This window comes from Vulpes lagopus, chromosome 8 (genome assembly GCF_018345385.1).
Source record: "Vulpes lagopus strain Blue_001 chromosome 8, ASM1834538v1, whole genome shotgun sequence".
Taxonomy (NCBI): domain Eukaryota; kingdom Metazoa; phylum Chordata; class Mammalia; order Carnivora; family Canidae; genus Vulpes; species Vulpes lagopus.
The window spans coordinates 108704375-108731160 of NC_054831.1; the positions used below are offsets into that span (position 1 = coordinate 108704375).

General features: G+C 46.4%; 2 protein-coding genes across 17 annotated transcripts in view; one reads left to right on the forward strand and one right to left on the reverse strand.

The window, feature by feature from the left end:
- MT4 (metallothionein 4) overlaps positions 1-23183 on the reverse strand; it is a 35305-nt gene extending 12122 nt beyond the window's left edge. For 2 of the 15 annotated variants that reach the window (XM_041766970.1, XM_041766966.1), the window contains exon 1: positions 22371-23183. Coding sequence is in view for 5 of the 15 variants with exons in the window: in XM_041766956.1 (XP_041622890.1) it covers positions 5102-5177; positions 13061-13231; positions 13974-14061 (335 nt within the window). In the remaining 10 variants the exon portion in view is untranslated. Of the gene's footprint in view, positions 1-19; positions 368-5101; positions 5178-11160; positions 11185-11987; positions 12976-13060; positions 13232-13973; positions 14087-22370 lie in introns of those variants that run through there. The other 13 variants (XM_041766961.1, XM_041766960.1, XM_041766956.1 and 10 more) reach the window with 13 other exon arrangements.
- BBS2 (Bardet-Biedl syndrome 2) overlaps positions 22095-26786 on the forward strand; it is a 30740-nt gene continuing 26048 nt past the window's right edge. Inside the window, exon 1 of one of the 2 annotated variants that reach the window (XM_041766953.1) lies at positions 22095-22403. In XM_041766953.1, the coding sequence (XP_041622887.1) occupies positions 22287-22403 (117 nt within the window). In that variant the 5' untranslated portion in view covers positions 22095-22286. The remainder of the gene's footprint in view (positions 22404-26786) is intronic. The other variant, XM_041766954.1, reaches the window with a different exon arrangement.

Consider the following 26786-nt stretch of genomic DNA (forward strand, 5'->3'; position numbering starts at 1 on the left):
AGGACCCCGGAATCATTACCTGAGCCCAAGGCAGATGCTGAACCGACAGAGCCATCCAGGTGCCCCTCCGTTATTGGTCTTAATAATTTCCCCGTTCAGAGGGCTCAAAGTGACCTTGGGGGATGAAGACGAACATCCTGGTATGTCTCCAGGAAGACCACTCAGGGGCGGGTGGCGAGTGGAGGGGCAGCCTGGAGTGAATCCTCAGACTTTGTTCTCTGCAAGCAGTCACTCAGCCCCCTGGGAAATGGTCAAGTCAGCAAAGCTGACTTCTGTGCCTTATTCTGTTTAGAAACCCTTCCTTCCAGCTGGAATGTATTTATGGGAAGAGGTTCTGGATTTGTTCTGTTATGCCTCTCAGGAATACCTGAAGAAAGAGAGGAGCAGTAGAACTGGAATTAGCATAATCCTAGATCACCAGGCTAGGCTATAAGGGCCATAATGGGGTCTAAACTCTCTCTCAATCCCAAACATGTTTATAGACAGAGAGCCTGAGGCTCGGGGCGGAGGGGGGGGTGGCAGGGAGAAGTGCCACCCTCAGTGCCAATCAGCTGGCGGAGGTGATGCATTGAGGAATAAAACCTCCCCGGGCTTTGGAAACCTCTTATGCTGACTATGAAGTGTGGCCATTCCCAGAACCACCTGCTCTGATGAAGCAACCACGTAGGGCCCCACATGGTGCCGCATGCTTCACCCAGGGGTACAAAGAAGGTTTTAAGGTGTAATTGGGGAGCCAAGATGCCCAGAGGAAAGACCATTGGTGGGCATCACAGAACCGTGAGCTCGGGCGGTGCGCACACCCCTCCCTTCCCTGTCTCCTCTCAGTCTGTGTTCCTTCCCCTTCATGTCCTTTCTCCTCCTCCTCTTCTCTCATTCCCCTCTGCCTTCATGCAACTCACTTTTTTCTCTTGTATCTTCTTCTTTCTCCTAGGGCAAGAAGACCGGCCCTGGACTCAGGGCCACTGAATCCTCTAAATTCACTCACTGTTGTCATCCACTCACAAGTTCACTTCTCTGCCAGGGGCCTTATTTTCTCTGAAACGCTGAGGAGGTGTCCCTAGCTAGATCACTGCTCAGTTCTGTTCTGGGTGCTGGTAAAGAGACGGCTGTTTGGAAGATGCCCGACCCTGTGATTTCTGGAGGGGCACCCTCTCAGCTAAAGTCCCAGAAAAGCAGTTTATATTTGAAGCATTGGGATCAAAGCTACTTTTTTGAGAAACTTCACTAATTGTTAATTGTCTGCAGGCACTTTTTGGCCATGCTTCTCCTCCAGAGATGTGAGGGGGAACACAGCAGCTCAGGACCTGCAGCCCCCACCGTGAGCTCTGCCGACAGTGGGCTCACCAGACCTCCAGGGCTTTGTCTAGTTCTACAGTCTTGGCGGAGGTGGGCGGTGTCTGTGGACTTCCGTTCAAACAGGTCTCAGGTAGAGGGACCAAGCTTGCAAACATACAGCCCCTTCCCACCTGTCAGCAGGGTTCTGCTAATAACTCGAGAGAATAGTGTACTAGTTACTCAATTTGTGGATTGCTCCAGTATAAATGCATGGGTCTCTGAAAATAATCAGATCATCCCCAATTAAAGTTATGGAGAAAAAAAACAAGAGTTTGGGGGTTGTACAGAAAGAGAATAGCCACCACAGTCAGTTTTCTGGATGGTAGAGGGCTCGATGGCAAAGCTGGTTGCTCCCCTCAGTGCCTGTGGGGTTATTGACCTACTGTCCTCATGCAGCTCAGGTCTGGGAAGCTCAGCGTGAGAATGAGGAGGGGCGGTCACAACAACCCGGCTGGGTATGAAAGCTGGGTGTGCAAGAATTCCTGGACCAGATACAGGTCTTTGTGAGCCTCAAATGGGCATTGATTTATGCTGCCACTACTTTGAGTCCATCTCTCTCTCTCTCTCTCTCTCTCTCTCTTTCTCTGTCTCCTTCTGGCCTGGGGCAGGCCATTTGACCTCCGTTTCCCTTGCCAGTAAAATAAGGATAATAACACACCCTTCTCAGCCTGCCTCTTACAAATAATTGGCCAGGTTTTGCAGGGCACTTTGAAGAAAATTGCTGTGAAGATGTTCTGCTGGCCCTGGGATTTCCCTTGGTGCAAATATCAAACAGACAAGGATGGCCAATGTTCTGATTCTGGAGCTCCCAGCTGAACCATTCCCCCCCAATTCAGTTGGAAGAGAGGAAGACAGAGGAGGGGCTGTGATCACAGCCCGGGCCTGCCTGGAATATTAAAGACACAATCCTGCCTTTGATGCCTGCCTGCAACGCTTGTTAATTTTAATAGGAAGCGAGGAGAGGCGGGAAGTTTCTGCCTGGCACAAGAAAACAGGCTGAGGCCAAAGAGGATTAGTGTCAACTCAATTTGGATCTTGAGTGGCTTTGAAGTCCTTGGCCCAGTGCTAGACAGAGTTTAAGGACAACTCTGGATGTCAGCAGGGTGGGAGGCAGGGGGCTGGGGAAAGTGCAGACCTAACGACCCCTCCTCGGTTTCCAGCTCAGTCAGGAACAAACAGCTTCTGTCTCATTTTGGGAAACACCTTGGAGTTAACAGTCTCTCAAGCTGGTGAATTTCTGGGGAAGCTTCAAATAGGGGGCTCCAATTAAAGAGCCTAGGGACTAGCAGTTAACTCCGAAGAGTAAAGCAAGCTGATTATATGTAACAGGGAGTAGTTGGGCCGGTGGCAAACACAGTAACTTTAGTTGAATTTGAGATTTGGGAATCAGGTCAAATTTTGTTAGCTCTTTTATAGGAGATTTATAGGAGACATTTATTGCGTCATATAGAAGAAGTTGAAAATCTGAATTATGTGTGAGAACTATTCCAATTTTTAAACATTGACCAAAGTTGTTTATTATTTTTAAATACTCTCCTCTCAAAAAAACACTCCTAGGCCAGAGCAGCCCATGGGGCCCCATTCTGTGACCTCTGTCTTGGAATTCTAAAGCTTTGGAGGTGCAAAATTTCTTAAAATTCACCTAGGCCTTTGGTTACTTTTTTTTTTTTAAAGAGACTTCAGACCAGTCCTTGGTTGAGGGCATCAGAACCACCCAGTGAGAGCCTCTAAAAAACACAATTTTGGGGGAGCTTGGAGTGGGAGTTGGGGAAGGTCTCATTTTTTTTAACTCCTCAGATGATTCTGATGTGCAGCTAGATCTGGGAAATTGTGACCTCATTAGTTCTTCTCAATAATTTTTTTAAAGATTTTATTTATTTATTCATGAGAGAGGCAGTGACATGAGGGAGAAGCAGGCTCCTTGCGAGAAGCCTGATGCAGCACTCAAGCCCAGGATCCCAGGATCACGTCCTGAGCTGAAGACAGATGCTCAACCACTGAGCCACCCAGGGGTCCCCTTCTCAATGATTTTTAATCTTTTTTGAGTCATAAGCCCTTTTGAGAAGCTCAATACTATCTATCTACTATCAATACTATCTATAATGAAAAAAAGATGCTCATCCAGAAAAAGTTTTGCATACAGTGTCAAAGGGTCTGAATATTCTCCCATTCACAGTCAGCATGTGAAGTGCTCAATGCTGGAATCTCATCTATAAGAGTCATGAAATTGTACTCCTCTTGTGACAGGAAGCTCATTACCTTTAGCCTATTACCTTTTAGGGAGCATTATTAGTAGAGTTTTGTGGATTGTTTTGTTTGTTTTAGTTCTCATTTTTTGTTTTTGTGATGAGCAGAAATCTCCTGCCTCTTCCCACTTCTCCAACCCCTAGCCACTCTCAAGTCCCAACGTTTGTCTTCTGGCTTATCTCTCTTGTTTTTCAGGGATATGGAGGGGAGAGATGCTGCAGAAGGCCAGGAGAAACTAGGGGATGGCCAATGATGAAGAGCTATTCCCCTTGGGATCTGAGACCCTGGGAGTAGATTCTTGACTGCAAGGTGGCGATATCTATTCATGCCACCTCATCCTTTGCCCTCTTTGAAGACCTTCTCCATTCATCTAGTACAAAATGCCAAACCTGCTTGCTTACTAACCTGAATGAAAATCTACATCGGCCTCACCATCCCCACCCTGCAACTTTCCCTGTGGCCGACCCCCTCTGAGTGGCTGACTCCCAAGCCTGGAAGACACGATTCTACACAAGTCAGGTACAGCTTGGAGACCCCAGAACCACCAAGTAAACAATCACTTGGATCTGTTTAGTCCAGCACTCTTGCTCTGGCTGGGATCTGCTGGGCACTTGGGAAAGAGGCATGCCGTGCTCTACCATATTCAGGTCATTATTTATTCTTTTGGCATCAGCCAAACACTGGCCACACAGTTGTAAATGGGTCTCCATCCCAGCCTCCAATCTGTCCCTTAGGAATCTGAAGCATTCTTAAAAAAAAAAAATTTTGTTTGAGAAAGAGAGAGAGCCCACATGTGTGCAGGAGGTAGGGAAGGCAGAGGGAGAAGGAGAGAGAGAATCTCAAGCAGACTCCCTGCTGAGTGCAGAGCTTGACATGGGGTTTGATCCCATGACCCTGAGATCATGATCTGAGCTGAAATTAAGAGTTGGATGCTTAAGTGACAGCCACCCGGGAACCCCTGAAGTTTTCTTGCTTTTTTAAATTTTTATTTATTTGTTCATGAGAGACACACAGAGAGAGGCAGAGACACAGGCAAAGGGAGAAGCAGGCTCCCTGTGGGGAGCCTGATGTGGGACTCCATCCCAGGACCCCGGGATCACTCCCTGAGCCAAAGGTGGATGCTCACCACTGAGCAACACAGGCTTCCCACCCCTGAAGCTTTCTTAAACCTGTTTTTATTATCAGTTCATCCTATGTCTTGGGGTAGAAGACTTCATAAGACCTTTGCATAAAGTAGATTGAAGCGGGTGGCTTTTCTTTGCCTTAAATTCTTTTAAACCTCATGGGAGCTTCTCCTTTTCCTAATAGTTGAGATTGGGTGTCCATCGTCTCTGCCTCTCTGCATCCACTTTGGGACTTTATAGATTTAATTCAAGTTAAGTCTCTTTATCTGTGTCTAAAAGAGACGTCATTTTGTACTCTGTCGTCTTGCTGTCTCTTTGATGGTTTAAATCATCAGTCCTTGCCTGACACATGTATTCAGGTTTGAATGCAAACACCCTGAAATGTTCTCACTCACCTTTTATCCCAGGGTTTCTGGAAAAGGGAGCCCAAGTGCCTGCAAACATAAGCCTGAGTGAATGACACCAGAAATCCTGGAAAAACAACATCCTCTTATTAGCCCTGCAGGAAGGCAGGGATGATGGGCCACTTGTCATTGAGTGGACATCCAATGGGCCTGGCAAGGTCTCACTTATGCATTCATTCACACATTCATGCTGGAAATATTTACCAAGTTCCCAAGGGTTGCCAGGTTCTGGGCTATGTGTTGCAGACAGAGCAACCAAACACACCAGGCAAGTGCTTGCCCTCCAAGAGTTTGTATTTTAATAGGAGAGACAGAAGACTAGCAAGCAAACACATCCGTGAATAATTATGAGGTGTGATGTGGCATGGGAGGCAACTCTAGATGTATTAAGGGCAACCCAATTCAGACAGAGGAAGTGACCCTTTCACTGCGAGTTGTGGGAGAAGGGTGTTTCAGGCAGACAGAAGAGTATATGCAAGGGTCCTGTGGCTGAAAAGAGTTTGGCTTTTACAAGACACCCAGAAAAGGCCAATACAGCTAGAGGAAGCAACTAAGGGGGAAGAGATCATTCAAGAGCTTTGATTCAAGTGCTGAGGATGGGGTTTAGCAGGTTTCATGAATGAGTGAAGGAAGCCAGGCCAGAGAGAAGAGAGCAGTGGGGTCTGTGTCAAACTGGTGCACACATGCCCTGTGTAAAGGAGGTAGCCACCGTTTGGCTCCAGCTAGCCTTACATCTGTGGAGCTGGAATCGGTGGGACCAGTGTTCCCAGACCTTTTGATCTTTCCTTTTTTTTTTTAAATTTTTTTTGACCTTTTGATCTTTCAAGAGAATCCTTGAATTTCAATTTTTCTACAAAATCTTCTATTAAACAAACACTGATATCATCACATGTTTTAGGGCCAAATGTGGCCTGCCTGGGTGCTGCCTCATTATAAATCCTGCGCTGGGTAAATGCACGGTAGAGAATTAAAGAATCACAGAGCAGGGAGTGTCCCCTCACTCATTGCTAAGCTGAGGCCCAAGGTACCCCCAGCACCCAGCTCTTGCTCTACTGGGTAATTTCCTGAGAACAGGAGCCACCTTTCAGGCTGATTTCCTCTTTGGGCCCTAGGCAACAACTTAACCATGGGGCTTAGTTTCCGCACTTGCAAATAGGAAGAGTGAGGCCAAGTTTGGCGGCTGCCTGGGGCCACAGCGTGTGGGGGTAATTAGGGTTGTAAACACCTTTGAAGTGTCTAAGAGTAAGGACCCAGAAAAGTTCAGAAGGGGCCTTCCAACGGCTTGTTCCTTCAAGTGCCACCACTGTATCTGTTCCAACCTCTTCCCATCTCCAGGGGCTTTACCCAGATGGGTAAATCCCTCTGCCGCTGATTCCAGAAAGCCCCTCTGTACATTCACATCTCTCCACCACCCTGTCCTTTCCTTCCCTCCTCTCTGTTCCCCTTGCTCAGATGGTGCCACAAGCCCCTTCCAGGTGCCAGTCACAGTGAGTCACAGTACTGGCCCTGGGCATGCACTCCCTGGTGGCTCTTGCAGCCCCGGGAGTCTGAAACCACACGTGCAACACCTCTCACAAGACAGAACCTACGGAGGGAGGGCCATAGGAACGGATGACCCACCCGGGGGCTTCAGGCCCTTGCTCTCCCCCATCCTAAATACGTGAATGCTTCACCTGAAACCTATCGTTGAGCACACATTAGCCAGACTGGAGAGGAGAGTGAGAGAGATAGTCTAGGTAGAAAGAGCTTCCACATCAGGGGCTGGAAGACGGACATAAGGGAGCTCTGAGTGTTCACAACCCTGAGAGATGCCCCCTGGCAGGGGCCTTGGGGCCATCAGGGGCCTGTCCTCTCAAATGTCCTTTTAGCTAGACTAAGAATCAAACTGACTTAAAACAGATTAATAGGAGAAAATCAAATTTAATAGCATATAGATGGGGAATCCCTACACATATGGAAATTCAAAAGACATCCAGGCAAAAGGAAGCACGTATGTCCTCCTGAACGGAGGGAGAAGCGGGTAGGGGCCTGGGACTCCAGAGCAAAGTCATGTGCTTCACAGGACGATAAGAAAAAAGGCAACTGGAATATGTGCGTATAAGTGCAAAAAAAAAAAAAAAAAGAAAAGAAAAGAAAAAGAAAAATGGCCGATGTTCGGTAACTAGATGGGTCACTCTGATAAAATTTAGCTCTGGTTATAGTCTTTATGCTGGAAAAGACCCCCAATTTTGGATTCTTCTAGGCAGTTCGAGGAAGGGCAGAGCCTGCAGGGTCTCGATCGCCTTCAGCTCTGAAAAATCTTCATGCCAAAGTGGCCTTTGTCAGGATGGCCTGCCCTTGCCCCCTAACAAGCCCCAGGCTGAGTGGTGGATAGTGGGCAAGGAAGTGGACAGGAGCCTGATCATATGGGGTCTTAGGTGCAAGGGCAAGGATTGATTGGTTGGTTTTACTTTTCTTTTAACTTTTTAAAGATTTTATCCATTCATTTGACAGAGAGAGAGAAAAAAAGAGAGAGCACAAGCAGGGGGAGCAGGAGAGGGAGAAACAGGCTCCCCATAAAGTGGGGCTCGGTCCCAGGACCCTAGGATCATGACCGAGCCGAAGGCAGATGCTCAACTGATTGAGCCACCTGTCCCATGATTTTACTTTTTAACTATTTACCTTGAAGGTAATTGGGTAATAAGAAGTTCCTGAATTTCAACCCAAAGGAAATGTTAGGATTTGATTGCATTTTTTTTTAGATCTCAGTGATTATTTCCTTGGGTTGATCTCCTCAAAGGAAAAGCCTGGTAAATGAATCCCTTCTAAATCTGTTCTGTGATCTCCAAATCCTATTTCTGCCCATTTTCTGCATCCGGGACACCAGTACTTTACCTGCGCAGTATGTACTACAGTAAATCCATATTTGCAAGGAGAGCACTGGCCCTGAGAGGTCATCTGTCAAGGTCATCCAGCCAGGAAGGGACAGAGTGGGGGTCTGAACCCCACCCAGTATGTCTCTTTCCAAACTCAGGGCTATGTCTACAATGAGGGCATGAACAAGATGATGACCAAATGTGGGGTGATGACCCACCTCAGAGGTCCCATGGTAGAAAAAACCTGTCTCTGTAGAGATCTCCCTGCAAGTGCTAGAGGGGAGAAAAGTAAAATCCCACCTCTAACGACGAGCAAGCGGCTTGGAGCAGCAGAAGCTCCGCTCTGCCTGTGTTTGCATACTAATGAGGCAGGGACGCCAGTGGCTAATTAACGAGGACCTGACCTCCAGGGTTCTCAGGATGCCAGCTTTTGTCCACGTTTTTTCTCCTTCAGAGAACACTGAGCTGGTTCCTGGACCGGATGCAGCACAAAAGGGCCTTTCAGGGCCTCCTATGAATGAAGCATTCTGTTCCCACCACAGCTTTTTAAAGACTTGGGGAGAAAACAGAAACCCAGAAGGACTAAGTTCTGTTCTTCAAGGATGGGCTGGTGGTGTGCGGCAAAGTCGCAGGACAGGCCTGCCCTGGGCCGGGCAGCGGCAGCTGGCTGCTCGGAGAGCCCGGGGGCTGCCTGGGCCTGCACTGAGTCACGTTCCCAGCTCCCACGGTAAATTATCACCCTGGGTTTACAGCTAGTAAACCCAAAATGAGACTGGAGTCACCGGGATGGCTCTGGTCCAGATGCACCAAGAGATCCAGATCCTATTCTTTACAGTCCCCAGAGGGGTCCATAGAAGGCTCAGCCTGGGATTAATGCCATGTTTTTTTTAATTTTTAAAAATTCATTTATTCATAAGAGACACACACACACACACAGAGGCAGAGACATAGGCAGAGGGAGAAGCAGGCTCCCTGCAGGGAGTCTGCTGTGGGACTCGATCCCAGGACCCCAGGATCATGCCCTGAGCTGAAGGCAGAGGCTCAACTACTAAGCCACCCAGGTGCCCCAATGCTGTGGGTTCCTCTGCTGGAGGGTCTGTGGCAGGGAGAGACGTCAGAATAATACAAATGGCTTTTAGAGCAAGTGATAAGATACTCATCTCTGCTTATAGTAATAGAAATGCAGATTAAAACTACAACCAGATATCATTAAAAAAAAAGGAATCTATCTGATTGGCAGAGATCCAAAAATGTGAAGCACGTGTGTGTGGAGGCAGCAAGGCGACTTACAGCCTGTGGGCCAGCCACAATAGCATCCCAAATGGGGAAGGCATGTGGGCTTCCACGAAGCACCTCCACTTGTGGGAAATGATTCTATATATTTATTTATACATTGTGCACAAAGAAAGGGGTGCAATTCATTGTAATTTTGCTCATAAAAGATTGGAAAAGGAGTGTGCATGGCAATGGGGATTGATTCAAAGAATTGTGACACATTAATGCAATAGAATTCTAGATCCTTAAAAATATAAGGTAACCCCATATGTCCCCTTATAGGAAGATCAAGAAGATACATAGTGTTAACTGAGGCAAAGCAAGGTACACAGTGATGTGGGGGGAAAGAGGCTAACTGTCCACATTTGTATATGGACAGAATATGTCTGCAAGGAGATAAAAGAAACACATCATGGTGGTAGTTACCTCTGACGGGGAGTCTGGGGAGTTGAGGGTTACCTCAGCTGGGAGGCAGACTTACACTGGAGGCTTTTTTATACCATTTGAATTCTTATCATAGGGGCATCTGGCTGGCTCAGTTGGTAGAGCATGTGCATCTTGATCTCAGGGTTGTGAGCCCCAGCCCCAGGTGTAGCGATTACTTAAAAAAGAAAAAAGAACTAGGGTGAAATACTTTTACCATATTACTTTTTCAAAAGAAAAGAAAGGAAAAAAGGAGGGAGGAAGGGAAAGGGAGAGAGGGAGGAATAGAGGGAGGAGGAAAGAGAGAGAGGGAGAAAGGAAAGGAAGAAATAAAGTGTAGGTAGGCAAGAAGAAAAAAATGCTTAATGGAAATCCTGCTACACTAATAAGATTTTGGCTTATATCTTTCTGTTTTGTTTTTTGTTTTTTTTTAGATTTTATTTATTTCTTAGAGAGAGAGAGAGAGAGAGCACAAACAAGGGGAGCACCAGGCAGAAGGAGAGAGAAGCAGGATTCCCACTGAGCAGGGATCCCAATGCAGGGCTTGATCCCAGGCCCCTGGGATTGTGACCTGAGCCAAAGGCAGATGCCTGACTGACTGAGCCACCCAGGTGCCCCTAAGAGTCTCCTTTTGATTCTTCCAGAAACAGCCAGGTTTCTGCTGGAGCCCAGCCTAATGGATGAGTTCAACCTCTTTGCTCGGCGTTCCTCTGCCCTAGGAATTCCTGCTCTGCTGAGACACTGTCACCACCACAATCCTCGCCCCAAGCCCCAAACCGTCCTGTCGTGCTTCACTGCCTGCAACTGTGGGAACGGGCTCTTTATATGCGCAATGTCATCTTCAAAGTGCTTTTGATTTATTCATTGGCCACGATTCACATTAGGTTGACTACAGATCCCACACATGCCAACAGAGGAGGGCTGATGTCACTGGTCTTGGGAACAGCTTGCTGGTACCTCACTGTGGAGAGAGGCCCTGGCTCTGAGTGCTAGCCGATCCTGGGAGAGGGTCTCAGCTTCACCACTCTCATGCATCTCTGGGGGCTTAAGTTTGTTTGGTCTGTGAAATGAGGGTGATAATAGGGTTGCCAAGAGGACTCAACAGATGTAGTGGCTGGTGTGGGGTGGCTGCTCCATAAATGTTGGTTCCCTTCACACTCAGAAGTCACTTCCTCCACTGGGTATTCCTCATCATCTTTCCTCGAGCTTTCAGAACATTCCATCCTCTTTTAACTGTGATCAGTTCTCTGCCTTGTATTAGGGTGAGTTGTGCCCCTGCTGTGGCTGCTAACTCATCGGGCATGGGGCTTATGTATATGGCATCATTATACCTCTCTCAGTAGGAAACCTGGGGCCCGGTGTGAAATTCAGTCAATGTGTGCATGCCCAAGAGGCAGCACCAGTGCTGTACAAGAGCAAGGGCCCGAGAGCCCCACTCTCTGGGCGCAGCACCAGTCCATCATTAATTAGCTATGGGATCCTAGGCGAGCTACTTACCTCTTCATGCCTGGGAGTACCGATCTGTAAAACAGGAATGATTAGTAACAGCGCCTACATCATAAGGTTGTTGCAAAGATTAAATAAGTTAATGTGCATAGAACAGTAGCTGCCACATGGTAAGAGCTTTATAGCTGTTGGCTATTATTATATCAGCATTCAGCAAAGGACCTTTCTCCCGGTGTGGCCTCCATAAATGTTAAGCTGAGCTGAAAGACTATATTCCCCACCCTGTCCTCACGAATGCACACACTTGGCAGGTTTTCTGTAATTCTACCATTCTTGATTTGTTCTTTGGAGTTAAGGTATTCTATTTCATTAAAATACAAATGTTGATGTCAAATGTTGGTCCTGACACTTTCTACGTGAAAGGCTTTGTACAGGAATACCACTCTGCGGCCTTACCGGAAAAACGAGGCTGCTCTCCAAAGCATATCGTTAAGAAGCAAGATATAAAACCATGCGTCTAGTGTGCTACTATCTGTGGAGGGAATAAAAGCTGGGGGAAGGGTATGCAGAGGAAGAAGGGACCAACTCATGTGATCACGGGCCGTCTTTAGAAGATCCAGGAAACTGGTCTCAGGAGGGTCTCTACGGAGGGGATCCTATGGCAAGGACTGGGGTGGGAGGGGGACTTTCTTTTCATTGTATATTCTTTAAAAATATGTATTCCTTTGGGATGTGTGGGTGGCTCAGCGGTTGAGCATCTTCCTTTGGCTCAGGGCGTGATCCTGGGATCCTGGGATCCAGTCTTATATTGGGCTCCCTGCAGGGAGTCTGCTTCTCCCTCTGCCTGTGTCTCTCATGAATAAACAAAATCATATATATATATATATATATATATATATATATATATATAATTTTGTACTGTGATGAAATATAAATAACTTAAATGTTACATTTTTAACCATTTGAAAGTGAACAATTCAGCAGTATTAAGCACATTCACAGTGTTGACTGCTTGTCACACCATGTCCAGAACTTTCTCCTCATCCCACACAGAAACTACACCAATTTAACAATAACTCCCTGTTCTGCCTCCATCCCCCATCCGCCCTTGGTAACTTCTACTCTCTCTATGTATTTCCCTATTCCTGTACCTTATATAAATGGAACCATACAATATTTGTCCTTTTGTGTCTGGCTTATTTCACTTGACTTTAATATCTTCAAGTTACCTCCACGTGGAAGCATGGAGGCATTACTTTTTATGGCTGAATATTATTCCCTGGTATGAATTTTGTTGATTTGTTCATTCTTCTGTTTGATTTATCCATTCATGTCTTGACAGCTACTTGGGTCATTATCACTTTCTGACTATCATGAATAATGCTGTGTTAACACTGTTGTACAAATGTCTGCTTGAGTCTCTGATTTCAATTCCTCGGGTGTATCCTCAGAAGTGGAATTTCTGGATCATATGGTAACCCTTTGCTTAGTTTTTTGAGGCATCCTCATACTGTTTTCCACAGTGGTGGCACCATTTTGCATTCCCACCAACAGTGCGTGAAGGTTCCAATTTCTTCACATCTTTGTATATATGCTTTTATATCTTTTAATTTGGTAGGCTATCCAAGTATTATCTCTTCATTAATAAATTAAATATTTCAAGAAGCCATCATTCTGAAGAGGTTAGAGGGCATGAGTGGAAGGACAAGACAGAAATGATGAAGCAGGCAGCAGCCCTCTAGTCAGCAGGAGTGAGTGATTGAAGAATCAGATTGTTGAATTGGAGTAGCAAATCTGCATTATATGGATTGCATTGTCACATCCCCTCTTTGGGATGTGGTTTTCTGAGCTCCTTTCCTGCCAGATCTGCCAAGAAACCCACACAGATAGGTCATAAAAGAAGTGTGGACAACATGCCCCTCCAGGTAGATTCTTGGTTTGCAACTCCTACCTCCCCTGTCTGCTGGCTTCCACTGGCGTAGGTGATGTAGGAGACTGGAGGGCAGGAGGAGAGAACGGTGAGAGTCTTGATTGCTCAGCTTCCTCCTTGCGCTGCCACCTCGATGAATGCAGCTCCAGCCAGGTGCCCCTTCATTGGGCTCCTGAAACATAGCTCCCTTCCCTGGGGAAGGGTAGGGAGTGGTGTGTCAGTTTCCCAGGGCGCCATAACAATGTACCATAGACTGGTGGCTTAAACAACAGAAATTTACTCTCTCACAATCCTGGAGGCTAGTGGTCTGACATTAAAGTCTCTGTAGGATTGGTTCCTTCTGAGGGCCGTGAGAGGGAATCTGTTCCGTGGTCTTCCCTCACTGCTGAGGGTTTGGTGGCCATCTTTGGTATTCCTTGGCTTCAGAGTCATTGCCCTGATCTCTGCCTTCATCTACACTTTGTGAGTCTATATTCAAATTCCCCCATGCTTTTTTTTTTTTTTAAAGTTTTTATTTATTTATTTGGTGTGGGGAGAGAAAGAGCTCGTGAGCAGAGGGGAGGGGGAGAGGAGGAGGCAGATTTCCTGCTGAACAGGGAGCCCAACTCAAGGCTCGATCTCAGGACCTTGAGATTAAGATTGTGACAGGAACTGAAGATAGATGCTTAACCGCTTAACCGAATGAGCCACCCAGGTGCCCTAAATTCCCCCTTTCATAAGGCCACCATTCGTATGGATTATGATACCATAATGACCTCTCTTAAACTTGATTATCTCGGCAAAGACCCTCTCCAAATAAGGTTACATTCTGAGATTCTAGGGGTTCAGACTCTAACATAGTGGGGAGGAGGGACACAATTCAGTCTGTCACAGGTGGTTACAACTTCCCCTGCTGCCTCCTTGCCCTGTGTTGGTTTCCCAAGTGCTACTATACCTCTGTAAATAGTCCCTTGGTTCAGGTTTTCACAATCCCAGTTGAACACGCCTTCTGTGTCCTGCAGGGACCCGTCCAGCCTAAGCATTTTAGGCAGTTTGCTTTTGTCTATTCTTAAAAAAAAAAAAAAAAATAGCCCTGACTTTTGGTTCCTGGCGTTGTTTCTGGAGAATTCAGCATATGAAGGGAAGTACTTCTGTGTGTGTGTTGGGAGGGAGGTAGGGTTCAAGATAATATCACATCTGCAGTCTCCTCAAGCAAGAACTCATGGTAAAGTATGCTCTCACATCCTAAGGAAGTCTTGAAGGGTACACCTGGGGACTTTAAGCATGAAGAACCCATGGAAGCATGATGATACGTCTTCAAGTACCCAAAGAGCTGACATGGGAAGAGTCATGAAGGCAATCTGTCTGTTTCAACAGAGGCTCTGAGCTCTACATGGCTCAGTAGAGTATCATGAGTAAGAGATTACTTATGTAAGTTTATATAAAAGATATGTATATATATAAGATAAACATATTTATATAATAATATAAGTAAGAGATTTCTGAGAATTCTGTTTAAAGATACTGGCCTTCATGTGAGTTGTGGGCACAGTAAGTACTCAAACAAGGACTGGATGGTCAGAAGCTGAGGCTGGTGATCTCTCTGCCCTTTCCTACTGGGAAATGCCATGATCATAGAAATGAGACTTGGAATTTCTTTAGCCTGCTCTGCCCCCTGAAGATATGGTGCTCAGATCAGCAAAGCTGCACCATGCTCTCAGCTACAAGAATTTATACCAAGGTAGGAAACTCATACTTCCAGAGCAGATGCCCCAGCAGTTGGCTTCCTACCCAAATGGGTAATTACTAAAGCTGAGTCAAGCTTCAGCCAGCGTCTGATGCTGCCCACACCCAGGTATGGCTCCAGGGGGCTATAAACAGCTTACTCCTTGGAAACTGGAACAGACTCCAGCTATCAGCTTTGATCTGCACCCTGGGGGGCAGGCTGGGTCAGGAGCTGGTTCCTCTGCTCCCTGGGTACTGGGCTCACTGTATCCTGCCATGGTCTCTAAATTCAAAATCATTTGAAGCCTCCCGGTCCTCGTTGCCTTGGCAGAGCTGGCTTGTTACTGTCAGCACAGTTCTGGTCACACCTTCCGATCTGTACCATTTACCATTGTGGGCTTGGCAGGTAGAGATGAAAGCAGAAGGAGTTTTCCATTAGTCACGACAGCAAAAAGGTTAGAGAGTAGATTAGTAGATTTAAAAAAATCATAATTTACTTAAGTTAGAAGGGTATTTCAGAATCAGATGCTTATGCTTCAAACCAGAAAATGTTGGAAAGAACATCAACAAAAATTCATTGAAATTTTTTTTGAGTGAATTTTTTGGCAAGGCTATTGTTATATTTGAATCCTGTTAGACCAAATCTTACTTTCCTAAAGAGTCCTTAAATATAACTTATGGAATAGGTCTTTACAAAACTGAAGATGTGATACACAGCATTGCTTTATTGTTGTTTATGTATTAAAAATATGAAGTCCTGATCCTCATTTGTGTGCAAATGGTAATCAATCCCCCATGGCTTCCCTTCTCTTGGGGAGTCTCTGGCTTACCCAGAATCATATTTAGAATCATGTGCAGAATCTCAAGTATGGTCTTGTGGGTGTCATGGTGCAAAATATGGTGCTTATTGGTACAAAACCATACAATCTATTTTGAATTTTTCAGTGGGGAGAAGTTGTGTAGGCCAATACCATAGGATGGGAGAGATAAAGCAGGGTAATGAGAGAGAGTCCTCTCTGGGTGGGGTGGGGGGCATTGAGCTGAGATCTGATTGACTGTGGGAGCCAGGCTTGACAAGATCTGGAGGCTGAGCCTTCCAGGTGGAAAAGACTATAAGGTGCTGTAGTAGGTCCTGCCAAATAAGTATGTACAATGTGATATTTATTTATTTGAATTAGGCCATCATTCATTCATCAGATATTTAAAGAGCATCTACTACGTGCCAGGAATTGTTGAGGATGCTTGGATGATGTTAGGCTGGGATGTTTCTTGTAGATAGAGCAAGAACATTACATGGAAGTCCTGGTGTCTTTTGCCTCTGCTGCCTGGCTCTGATTCCTGGGCTGGCATCTCAGCTTCCTCCAGAGAGCCAGCCTGCTTGACTCCTTAACATGTGATGAAAGGAGCTTGGGACACCTGGGTGGCTCAGCGGTTGAGCATCTGCCTTTCGCTTAGGGCATGATCCTGGGGTCAGGGGATCGAGTCCCACATCGGGCTCCCTGCGTGGAGCCTGCTTCTCCCTCTGCCTGTGTCTCTGTCTCTCTCTGTGTTTCTCATGAATAAATAAATAAAAATCTTCAAAAAAAAAAAAAAAAAAAAGAAAAGAAAAAAAAAGAAAGGAGCCTGACCCAGGATTTGGCCTGTGGCTCTCCAGAGATGGACAAATCTCTTTGATTCAGGCATTCAGGATGAGGAAGTTCACTTTTTTAGCAAATAGAAGTCACATTCTCCATGATTAATTCTCACTAGGGATAAAGCCATATTATTGCTTTAACCTGCCTGACTTCTACCTCTTCTTTCTCTTCAGATGGTGGTGGGGGGAATTTCTAGTTATTGGGCTTCCCTATCAGAAGTGGCCAAGACACCTGTAGAGCTTGTATTTGTACATGGACAGCCAGACAAAAAACTAGTAAAGAAATAAATAAGATATTCTCAGAAAGAGATAAATGCTTTGAAGAAAATGGAGCAGATAGGGAGAGACAGAGAGAGAGAACGAGGGAGAAAGAAAGAGAGAAAGAGAGCTGGGGCATGGGGCAGGCCTCTCTGAGGAGAGAGATACTGAGTTGCGACCTAACTGACTTGCAGGAGCCAGACTTGATAAGATCTGGGGGCAGTGCCTCCCAGGTGGAGGGAGCTATAAGTGCAAAGGTCCTGAGGTGAGGCCACACTTGGTGTGTTGGGATGGTTCAGAGACACCAGAGCTCTGTAGACCAACTTAGGGTTTTAGGTTTTATTTAACGTGTAATGGGAAGTCATTGAAAGACTTAATGTATGGGAGTGATTTAAAAATCTTTTTTTTTTTAAAGACTTTATTTTTTTATGAGAGACACACACACACACACACACACACAGAGAGAGAGAGAGAGAGGCAGAGACACAGGTAGAGGAAGAAGCAGGCTCCATTCCATGCAGGGAGCCTGATGTGGACCCGATTCTGGGTCTCCAGGACTGCACCCTGGGCTGAAGGTGGCACTAAACCGCTGAACCACCTGGGCTGCCCTCTTTAAAAATCTTTTAAATTTAAATTTAGATTAAAATTTTTTTAAAAAAACCTACTTCCTAGATGCATAATTTACATACAAGAAAATTATTTAAAATGTAGTATGTTGAGGTTATTTTAAAGATTTTATTTATTTATTCACAAGAGACACACAGAGAGGAGCAGAGACATAGGCAGAGGAAGAAGCAGGCTCCTCGCAGGGAGCCCGATGTGGCACTCGATCCCGGGACCCCAGGATCATGCCCTGAGCCAAAGGCAGACGCTCAACCACTGAGCCACCCAGGTGCCCTTGGACTGGGGTCCTGTAAAGGCAGGTTCTGGGGAAACGGGGTGGGGAGGGGCTATAGATCTGCATCTCTACAATCCATAGACATCCTCCACTTGCACACTACTTTATTTCAGTTTTTAAAATATTTATTTATTTATTTATTTATTTATTTATTTATTTGAGAGAGAGAGAGAGAGAGAGCACAAACTGGGGCGGGGGGTGGCAGGTGGGAGGCAGAAAGAGAAGGAGAAGCAGACTCCCTGCTGAACAGGGAGCTCGATCTGGGGCTTGATCCCAGGACCCTGAGATCATATTCTGAGCCGAAGGCAGACGCCAAACTGACTAAGCCACGCAGGTGCCCCTCACACTACTTTATGTTAAAGCATGTGTGTGTGTGTGTGTGTGTGTGTTTAATACAAAAGCACAAGCTTGCTGTGAAAACAACAAACATCACAGTGCACAAAAGAAAAGTCACAAGTCCTCCTCCAGTTGGCCTCCTGCCCCAGGCACTCTCCAGAAGGCAACCCCATGACCGACAGTTGGAGGCCTTCTGTCCCGAAAGGCCCTCTCACCAGGCACACCCCTCCTCCAGGCCTGTTATCCGGAGTCCCAAGGTACATGAATCTCTGTTCTTTACACCTGCACACCCTCTAGTGGGGCTGCTTCACATAGCAAGGTGAGGACTTGGGGGGCGGGGGAGGGGACAGAGAAGTCAGCATTCCAAGACAGGTCTCACCTAGTTCCCACCACACCTGGTCTAGCTAGATGGGTTCCCCGCTTCCCCTCCCCCAGGGCTGAAAGGAACTGGAAATAATGTTACTTGCTTAAAAAAAAAAAAAAAGGACATCATATTTATTACACATTTATTATAACAACCCTAACAAGTCAAAGGCAGGCTTAATATAAAAAGCCCATAATAATCATAATAACCGTTTATGGGAACCCTTATTAAGGCAGGACATTGTTTTACTTATATTAGTTTGTATAATTATCACGACACTCCCCAGAAGTAGTACTCCAGATATTTCTCTTTTCTAGAAGATGCTGGCACTCAGGAAGTTTACTGCAGGAGACAGACAGTACAGTAAGTGCAGTGGTTAGTAGCTCAAGCCCTGGAGCCAGACCACCTGGGTTTGCCATTCTGGTTCTGCCACTTACCAGCCATGTGACCTTGGGTTATAAAACCTGTGACTCAGTTTCCATTCTCTTACAAGAATGGGGATGATGATAGAATCTGCCTCAGAGGGTGGCTGTGAGGGTTAAGTGAGTGTGTGTCAAGTGCCTGGCAGAGAGAAGGCTCTCAATAAATATGAACATTAGGATTAAATGATGGGCCTGAGTCTCAGGGAGTGACTGATGGAAGAGGAATCTGGAACTCGGGTCTTCAAACTATGAGACTTGTGGGCTCACCCACTATGTAGTGCTGCCAGTCTAGAGCCCATCAGCAACTTCCCACAGTCCTGGGTCCTCAGAAGCCCCAGGTTTCACTGATGTGAAGATGACAGATGTTCCCTCTGAAGAACCAGTGATTCCTGGGGGGTCATGAGAGATAGAGAAGACTTGTGGACTGTTGGTAGAGGGAGAGTCATCTCTGGGCCAGCCTCTTCTAGCTGTTGTTCCTTTCTCCTTAGAGGAGAGCCTCCCCAAGTCCCTTGCTCTGATCAGTGTTTGTCAAAGAGGATGGGGATTATCTAACCTTCTGGAGATCCTTGCTGATCCTAACTAGGATTGTGATCCCCCCCCCAAAAAAATAAATTAATTAAAAAAAAAAAGGATTGTGATCCAAAGACTCAAACAGCCCCTATATGGCAAATGATGTGATTTCCACCCATGAAAGGGTGGCTACCTCTTAAATGTGGTAGCAGACATGACCAACTGGAGTGGTGATGTCCAACCTGTTATGAAGGGAGGAAAGGACATTCTAGGCAGAGGGCCAATGTGAGCAAAGGCAGGGAAGATAGAGATAGCATCCACGAAGGGATCGAGTTTGAGGCCAGAAGTGACAGAAGAGGAGGCTTACAGAGGCCAATGGTATTTAGAAGCTGATTTCCAGAAGCTGTCAAAGTGCTTGGACTCTCTTTAGTTGAAATTGGGGAGCCAGCAGAGTCGTGAAGGGAGGAGGTGACAGTGGAAAAGCTTTGCCATCTGTAAAATGGGCTAACAATAGTACCTGCCTGATAGGGTTATTATAGGATTAGGTGAACTGATTCACATGAAGTACTTAGAAATGATGGCATGAAGAAAATGAAATGTTAGTGATTCTGCTGCTGTTGCTGCTAATTGTAATGTCCTCTTAGGAAGAGAAACTATAAAGGCAGAGGCCACCAATGCAGCACATAAAGTGAATGAAGCTCTGCTGGTGGATGGAGGCCAAGGCCAGCCTTATATGGAAATCCAGTAGGCCATGGACTTGTCTGCCTGCTAAAGAGTAAAATCCAAGCTCCTTGGTGTGGCTCATAGCCCAAGGTGATGTGACTTCTTTCTCACTCACTACGTTCCAGCCACCTTGTCTTCTTTCTGATCTTCAAACATGTCCAACCTGGGCCTTTTCCTTTATTATTACCCCTGCCTGGAAAGCCCTCCCCCCACATCTTCTAATGCCTGCTGCTTTCTTGTCATAAAGACCTTAGGCAAATTTCTTCCGAGAGCCTTTCTCTGAGCCCCATCCAGCACATCAGTCTTATGACCAGATAAAATTGATCTTATTTGCTTTCGTGTGTAATGTCTGTTGCTCCTTACCTCCTCTAGGTTGTAAAAACTCCATAGGGGCACCAATTATATCTTTCTTGTTCACCACTGTTTTCGTGGACCCTTGAATACTGCCTGGCATATGGAGATTGTCCGAAAACTGACCGCCCAAAATGATCTCTATTAGATATTCATTCCTTTCAAGCTGTTCCTGAGAAAGGTGGCCTATCAAGCTGAGATCAGCTATTAGCAAAGGGGAGTGGATTCAGTTTGCTGACAACTCTGTGGAAGTAGAGTCTGGGGCGGAGGGGAAGGATACTTCATAAAACAAATTAAGTTCTGATGGAGGAAGGCAGGGGGACGAATCCAGGGCAAGTTCTACTATGAGGCTGGTCAGGGAACTGCTATGAACTGTGGGGTCTCAAAGGGTGACAGAGGATGTGGTGGGGCAGAAAGGGGCTGGGGGAATCCAGAGGCAAGGTCCATCAGAGGGGGTAAAGAGGGCCATTGTCTCAGGCTTTACACTCCATCATGGCCCTCAAATTTGGTCTTTTGACGTGATCTCCAAAGGAGGTTACGCCCAGTCACAGACACAGCAGTAGGCTTTAAGAAAGATCCTCAGGGTGCCTGGGTGGCTTAGTCAGTTAGGCATCTGCCTTTGGCTCAGGTCATGATCCCAGAGTCCTGGAATCGAGCCCCATGTCAGGTTCCTTACTCAGCAGAGAGCCTGCTTCTCCCTCTGCCTCTCACCCTGCTCATGCTCTCTTTCTCTCAAATAAATAAAATCTTAAAAAAAAAAAAAAAAAGATGCTCATTTGTATAGCTGTGATTACATAATCCAAGTAATAAGAATATCCTAGAACTCATCTTTCAAGATCTACCTATAGCATCTGACACAGTTATTTTCCTTCTCTTTGTCTCCACTTGGCTTCCAGAGCACTATGGTCCTTGTCCTACTTCCTCAGTGGCTGCTCCTTCCCAGTCACCTGTGTTGGTTCCTACTTCACCTCATCCCTCACTTCTGAATGCCTGTTTCCGGAAGGCAGCCAGAGGGAGTGCTCAGGGCCTTTGCACCTGCTCAAAATTACTCTTCCTCAAGGCTGGCTCCCTCACTTTCAAGTCCTTACCTAAGGTCACTTGTCAGTGAGGTCCCTTCCCTACGAAGTACTGCACTCCCTCCAACTCTCTACCCCTCCTCCCTGCTTTATAGTTCTCATCACCAAATGACTGCATGTGTTTCTGGTTCCGTGCCAGTCTCTCGTGACTAGTAAGTCGGCAGCAGCAGAGCTCCAGGGGAGCAGTGAACTGGTGTGTCTACTGCTATACTTCCACTGTCTACAACAGTGCCTGACACACTGCATATTTGAATGAATGGGAGACGTTTTGTGACTTTCCCATTTTGTATATTTTCATGTAAAAATATGTAGGGAATTGTACAAGGGGACTCTGGATTCTTTAAACATGAAAGTCTAAAGCCTGATTTTTATTTATTTATTCGGAAAGAATCGGGGTACTCAGCGCAGGGACGCACCTGGTTTGCCCCGACTAACAGCTAAATCGGAAGGCCCGGCGGGCATTCACCCGGGGACGCTCGGGAGCTGCAGGGGCGCAGCTTGGGGGCGGCAGGAGGCCCCGAGCACCCCGCTCCCACGCGTTCGCGCAGCGCAGCCCGACGCGGCCCCGTCCCCGCCGGAGGGAGGGAGGCGCCTCCGGGCTCGGCCCGCGCCGGGACGACCACGCAGCCGCGCACGGGGGGGCGGAGCCTGCGCGGCCGGAGGACGGGAGCGGCGGCCGCGGAGAGCGGGGGGCGCGGAGAGCGGGGGAGGCGGCCGCGGAGAGCAGGGGGGGGGCGCGGAGAGCGGGGAGCGCGGGGAGCGGGGCGTGGAGAGCGGGGGAGGGGGCGGAGAGCGGGGGGGGCGGAGAGCGGGGGGGGCGGAGAGCGGGCGGGGGGGGCGGAGAGCGGGCGGGGGGGGAAAGCGGGGGCCCGGCCTCCTCCCTCCCGCGCCGGTCGCTCCGCGCCTGAAGCCGCTGGAGGCCGGTGCTCTGGCCCCGGAGCCCGCACCCTCCTGCCCTGAGCCGCCGCCGTCATGCTGCTGCCTGTGTTCACCCTGAAACTGCGCCACAAAATCAGCCCCCGCATGGTGGCCATAGGGCGCTACGACGGGACTCACCCGTGCCTGGCAGCCGCCACCCAAGCGGGCAAGGTAACCGCTCCCGCCGCACGGAGCCCGGGGCCGCCCGGGGCCCTCCGGAGCCCTCCGGAGCCCTCCGGACCCCGGGATCTCCGCGGGCCGCGCCCCGCCCCCCCGCCGCGCCGCCCGGCCCCGCCTCCTCCCGCCGCCCCCCCCCCCCCAGCCACGGTTGCCGGGCAACCGGTGCGTCGTCTGTAGTTCTCCGTCCCGCGCAGAGGAACGAGGAATATTGGGGTCTCGCCTGAAGGGCCTTTCCGAGCAGTTGACTTTACTTGTCTTCAGGCACCTGGACAGCGTGGAGCTCCTGTGCAATACGGAGCTCAGGGAAGAAACGTCCCAGGAGGGAAGGGGCTTGGTCAGGTTTAGGAGGGGTAGCGAGCCCTAGGTTTGAGCCCGGGGGGGGGGGGGGGGGGGGGTCTCTGCCTGTCACTCTGGAGCTCCTTCCACTATTTCATATTGCCTCTCGAGGGAAAAAAAAAAAAGATGAAAATGCAAAAACCCTTATATTAAATGATTCAGATTTCATTTGATGTTTATCCATGTACATTTACGTCTTTTCCTATAATTTATACCCTAAGTACCTGTTAGGTGCTTACTATGTGCCAGGTGCTGGGCAAGGTGTAGGAATCACAGAGATGAAAAAGACATGGTCATTTAACATTCAGGAGACTTGCTGAATACTCCTTTGTGCTAGATGTTGGGGATTCAGAGATAATGCTGAAATCCCTGCTTTGACAAATCTTATAATCCAGCAGACAAGGCATATCTAGGCATTGTGTGCTGATGGAAGCATCACCAAGATACATGGAATACCGTGACACCAAGTGTAATAACTTTTGACAGGTACAAAGCTTCATTACACAAATTATCTCAGCATCCTTGCTACAGTGCCCAGGGCAGCAGCATAGCACAAGTGTGGTGATCCTGGCTCCAGTACCTACTAATTTCATGACCTTGGGCAAAGTACTTAATAATAGTATCTGCCACATTGGGTTTTTATGAGAACTAAGTAAATTAATATAAAGGGCTTGGTATATGGGAAATGGAAGCATGTAAGTCGCTAGTTGTTAGTTGTTATTTTTTTGTTACTCCCATTCTACTGACTAGAATAACAGTTCAGAGAGGTAGGTTCAGGGTAATACTTGAGGTGGTTCACCTAGAAGGTGGTGGAAATGAAGGTAAAGTACCTGTTCTTGACTCAGGGTGGGTTTAATAAGCTGGTGTTTTTAGAATGTTTTATAGTTTTCAAGATACTTCTACCCATGCTGTATGTTAGATGATATGCCTTGGGATACATAAGTAGAAAATAATGAGTAGAGCCCCATAGCACAGGGCCTGGTATAAAATAATATTGGTTATTGTCAAGAGGTACTGCAGATGACAAAAAAAAAATCATATTGGTTCTGTGGGTGCATAACAGCTAAAAAAATGGGCTGAAAATGTCCTGTGGATATTGGCTCCACACCTTACTTGTTAAGGGCTTGCTACTACTGAGCACTGTTCTTAGCTTTGTAGTTGCAAGGCTGAGACAAGTCTCACCCATTTGGAGTTTACATTTGAGAAGGGGAGCCAGACCCGAGGGGGGAGAAAAATAGATGTGTGTGTGTATAATTTTAATATATATTAAAGTATATTTATAAATACATATAAATAACACCTGGATAATGTCTCCCTAGGGGGAAAAATAGTAAGGGGATGAAAATGATGGGAGAGGGCTATTTTAGATAGGGTGATCCATAGGCCTTTGATAAGATAACTGTAGATCAGAGATTTGAGGAAAAGGAGGACACAAGCCCTGCAGTTATGCGGGGTAGGTGCTCTCCAGGCAGAGGGATCAGCAAGTGCAAAGGCCTTGAGGTGGAAATATGCTTGGCGTGTTTCAGGAACATGAGCTGCTGGGGCTGGAATGGAATGAAGGAAGCAGTGAGGTAGCCAGGGGCCAGATCATATAGGGCCTGTAAGCCATATAAAGACCATTGTTTTCCAGTGATGCGGTTTGACTGATGTTTTAGATAAAGGGTAACTCGCTGGTACTGCAGCAGAGGTGCAGGGAGGTGAGTGTAGGAGAAGCAGGAAGATTGGGCGGAGGTTTCTGTGGAAGTCCTTGAATGAGAACATGATCCAGAATGGAAGGAGGGACACTGAGTCTAGGTCTGTTTCTGGAGTTGGAAAAGTGATATAGAGAGAAAGTCCTGTGACCTGTGTAATTGTATTTTTGTTTAGAACTTTAAATAAATCTGGTAAGTTGTAACCCGATATTTTATATTGAGACTTTAAAAAATGGTAATATTCTATGATCCAGGTAATACAGGAATATATTCTCCTTTAAAAATAATTAACAACAAAATAATAATAATTAAATATTCCAGGTAAGGCTAAAGCCCTCTTTGACCATTGGAGCCCAGGTCTCTAGAAATAGGATTTTGTCATTTTAAGTGGGATTCTGTTGAGAATGTGAACCTTGACTTACTGGCATCTGGTCTCTGAGCCTGAGCAAGGATTTTATTTGTTTGAGCAAGGATATTTCTTGCATGATGAATGTTACTGATTTCCTCTGACGACATTTTTCCTCTCATCATGGGCTTGAGGGGACCGGTTGAAATTCTCTTGTTAGCAGCTAGAACAAATGTTGCGTGAACTATATAGCCAGTCCCTTCGGCTGAAGGCACGGGGAGTGATCCATTTGTTGCGTGACTGAACTTGGTTTTTTCCATGCCCGAGGGATAGGTAGGTCTCCTGGAGACTCAGAGAACAGCATGAAGGGAAAGAGGGAGAGAAGTCTGCTCCTGGGAGTCTTGCTGCTCTTGGTCACAAACCCCAAACTTTTTCTGTTCCAATAGCAGCAAATATGAAGTCCATAAGTGATTTCCACTCCTGTTCTCCCTCAGCCTAATTACTGGAAGACTCCGAAAGAATTCTTTTGTTCTGAACAGTTAATAAAAGGAAGTAAGGCACGGTGGCTAGAGTGTAGGGTCTGGAACCAGACACCAGGCATCAGGTCTTAGTTTAGCCCTGTCACTCATTAGTCATCAGACCTGGAAAGGGCCTTGACCCTTCTGACCTCATCTGTAAACTCAGGGCTTGTTGTGAGAATCAAATGTAGTAATGTTTAGAAAGTATGTTGTTAAACTATTGCACAAATGAGGCTGTTAACACGCTATTCCATGGCTATGTACCTTTTCTGTATATTTCTAATCAATTCCTTTGAAAATTATTTGTTGTTGAACAGGCAGGTAATAACTTAAAACTAATCCTCTTTGGATTTTTATTGAAGGGATAAAATACTTATTTAAAATTGGTGAATTTTAAAACTGGAAGAGGCTTAAGGGGTCTCTAGTGCGGTGCTTCCCACCTTTTTTTTCTTCATGTTGTCATCTTGGAGCTTTTTTTAGATAGTGAAGATTTCCCTAATGAAATTTTAATTCCATTGATAGACTGCATGTCTGTTTTTGTACTGTGCCCTTTTGGAGGGCTACAAGCCATTTTATTTATTTTATTTTATTTTATTTTATTTTATTTTATTTTATTTTATTTTATTTTATTATTTTATTTATTTATTTATTACAAGCCATCTTATTTAATTTTTTATTTTTTAAAAAGATTTGTTTGTTTGTTTGTTTGTTATTATTTATTTATTTATTTATTTATTTATTTATGATAGAGAGAGGAGAGACACAGGAGGAATGAGAAGCAGGCTCCATGCCAGGAGCCCGACGGGGGACCCGATCCCGGGACTCCAGGATTGCGCCCTGGGCCAAAGGCAGGCGCCAAGCCGCTGAGCCACCCAGGGATCCCATACAAGGCATTTTAATATCTAACATCCTCCTACCCCACAAAGATACCAGTCTGGGGTGATTCTGTCTACAGTAGTTGAAACTGCAAAATTAATTGACTTTGGACAATTATTTAATTCTGTCTTACTAGTATAGACCATGAAACCGTGAAAAACTTTGATTGCATGACTCAGTTTAAGTTTGTCAAACAGATCTACAAACTACTGGACTTTAAAACTATCAGTTTTAACCCTTAAAACAACCAGTTGTTTTTTTTTTTTTTTAAGTTTCATTTATTTCAGTAAGCTCTACACCCAACGTGGGGCTTGAATTTACAACCCCAAGATCAAGAGTCACATGCTCTTTCAAATGAGCCAGCCAGGTGCCCCTAAAACAACCAGTTTTAAGGGTTGGGAAGTGAATGTATTAGGTGCTTGGATGAAAAGATGCTAAAGGAAATGTTTATTACTATATGTTACATCATCTTCTTAGTATGTAGTAATCACATCGTAGCTGGTAGCACTTCCCAAATGTTGGTCGAGAAGAGGCTAGTTTGTAAGAGGGCTTTGACATTCTGCTGGTGGGTAGCGTATAAGCTGCCCTGGTGAGCAACAACTACATG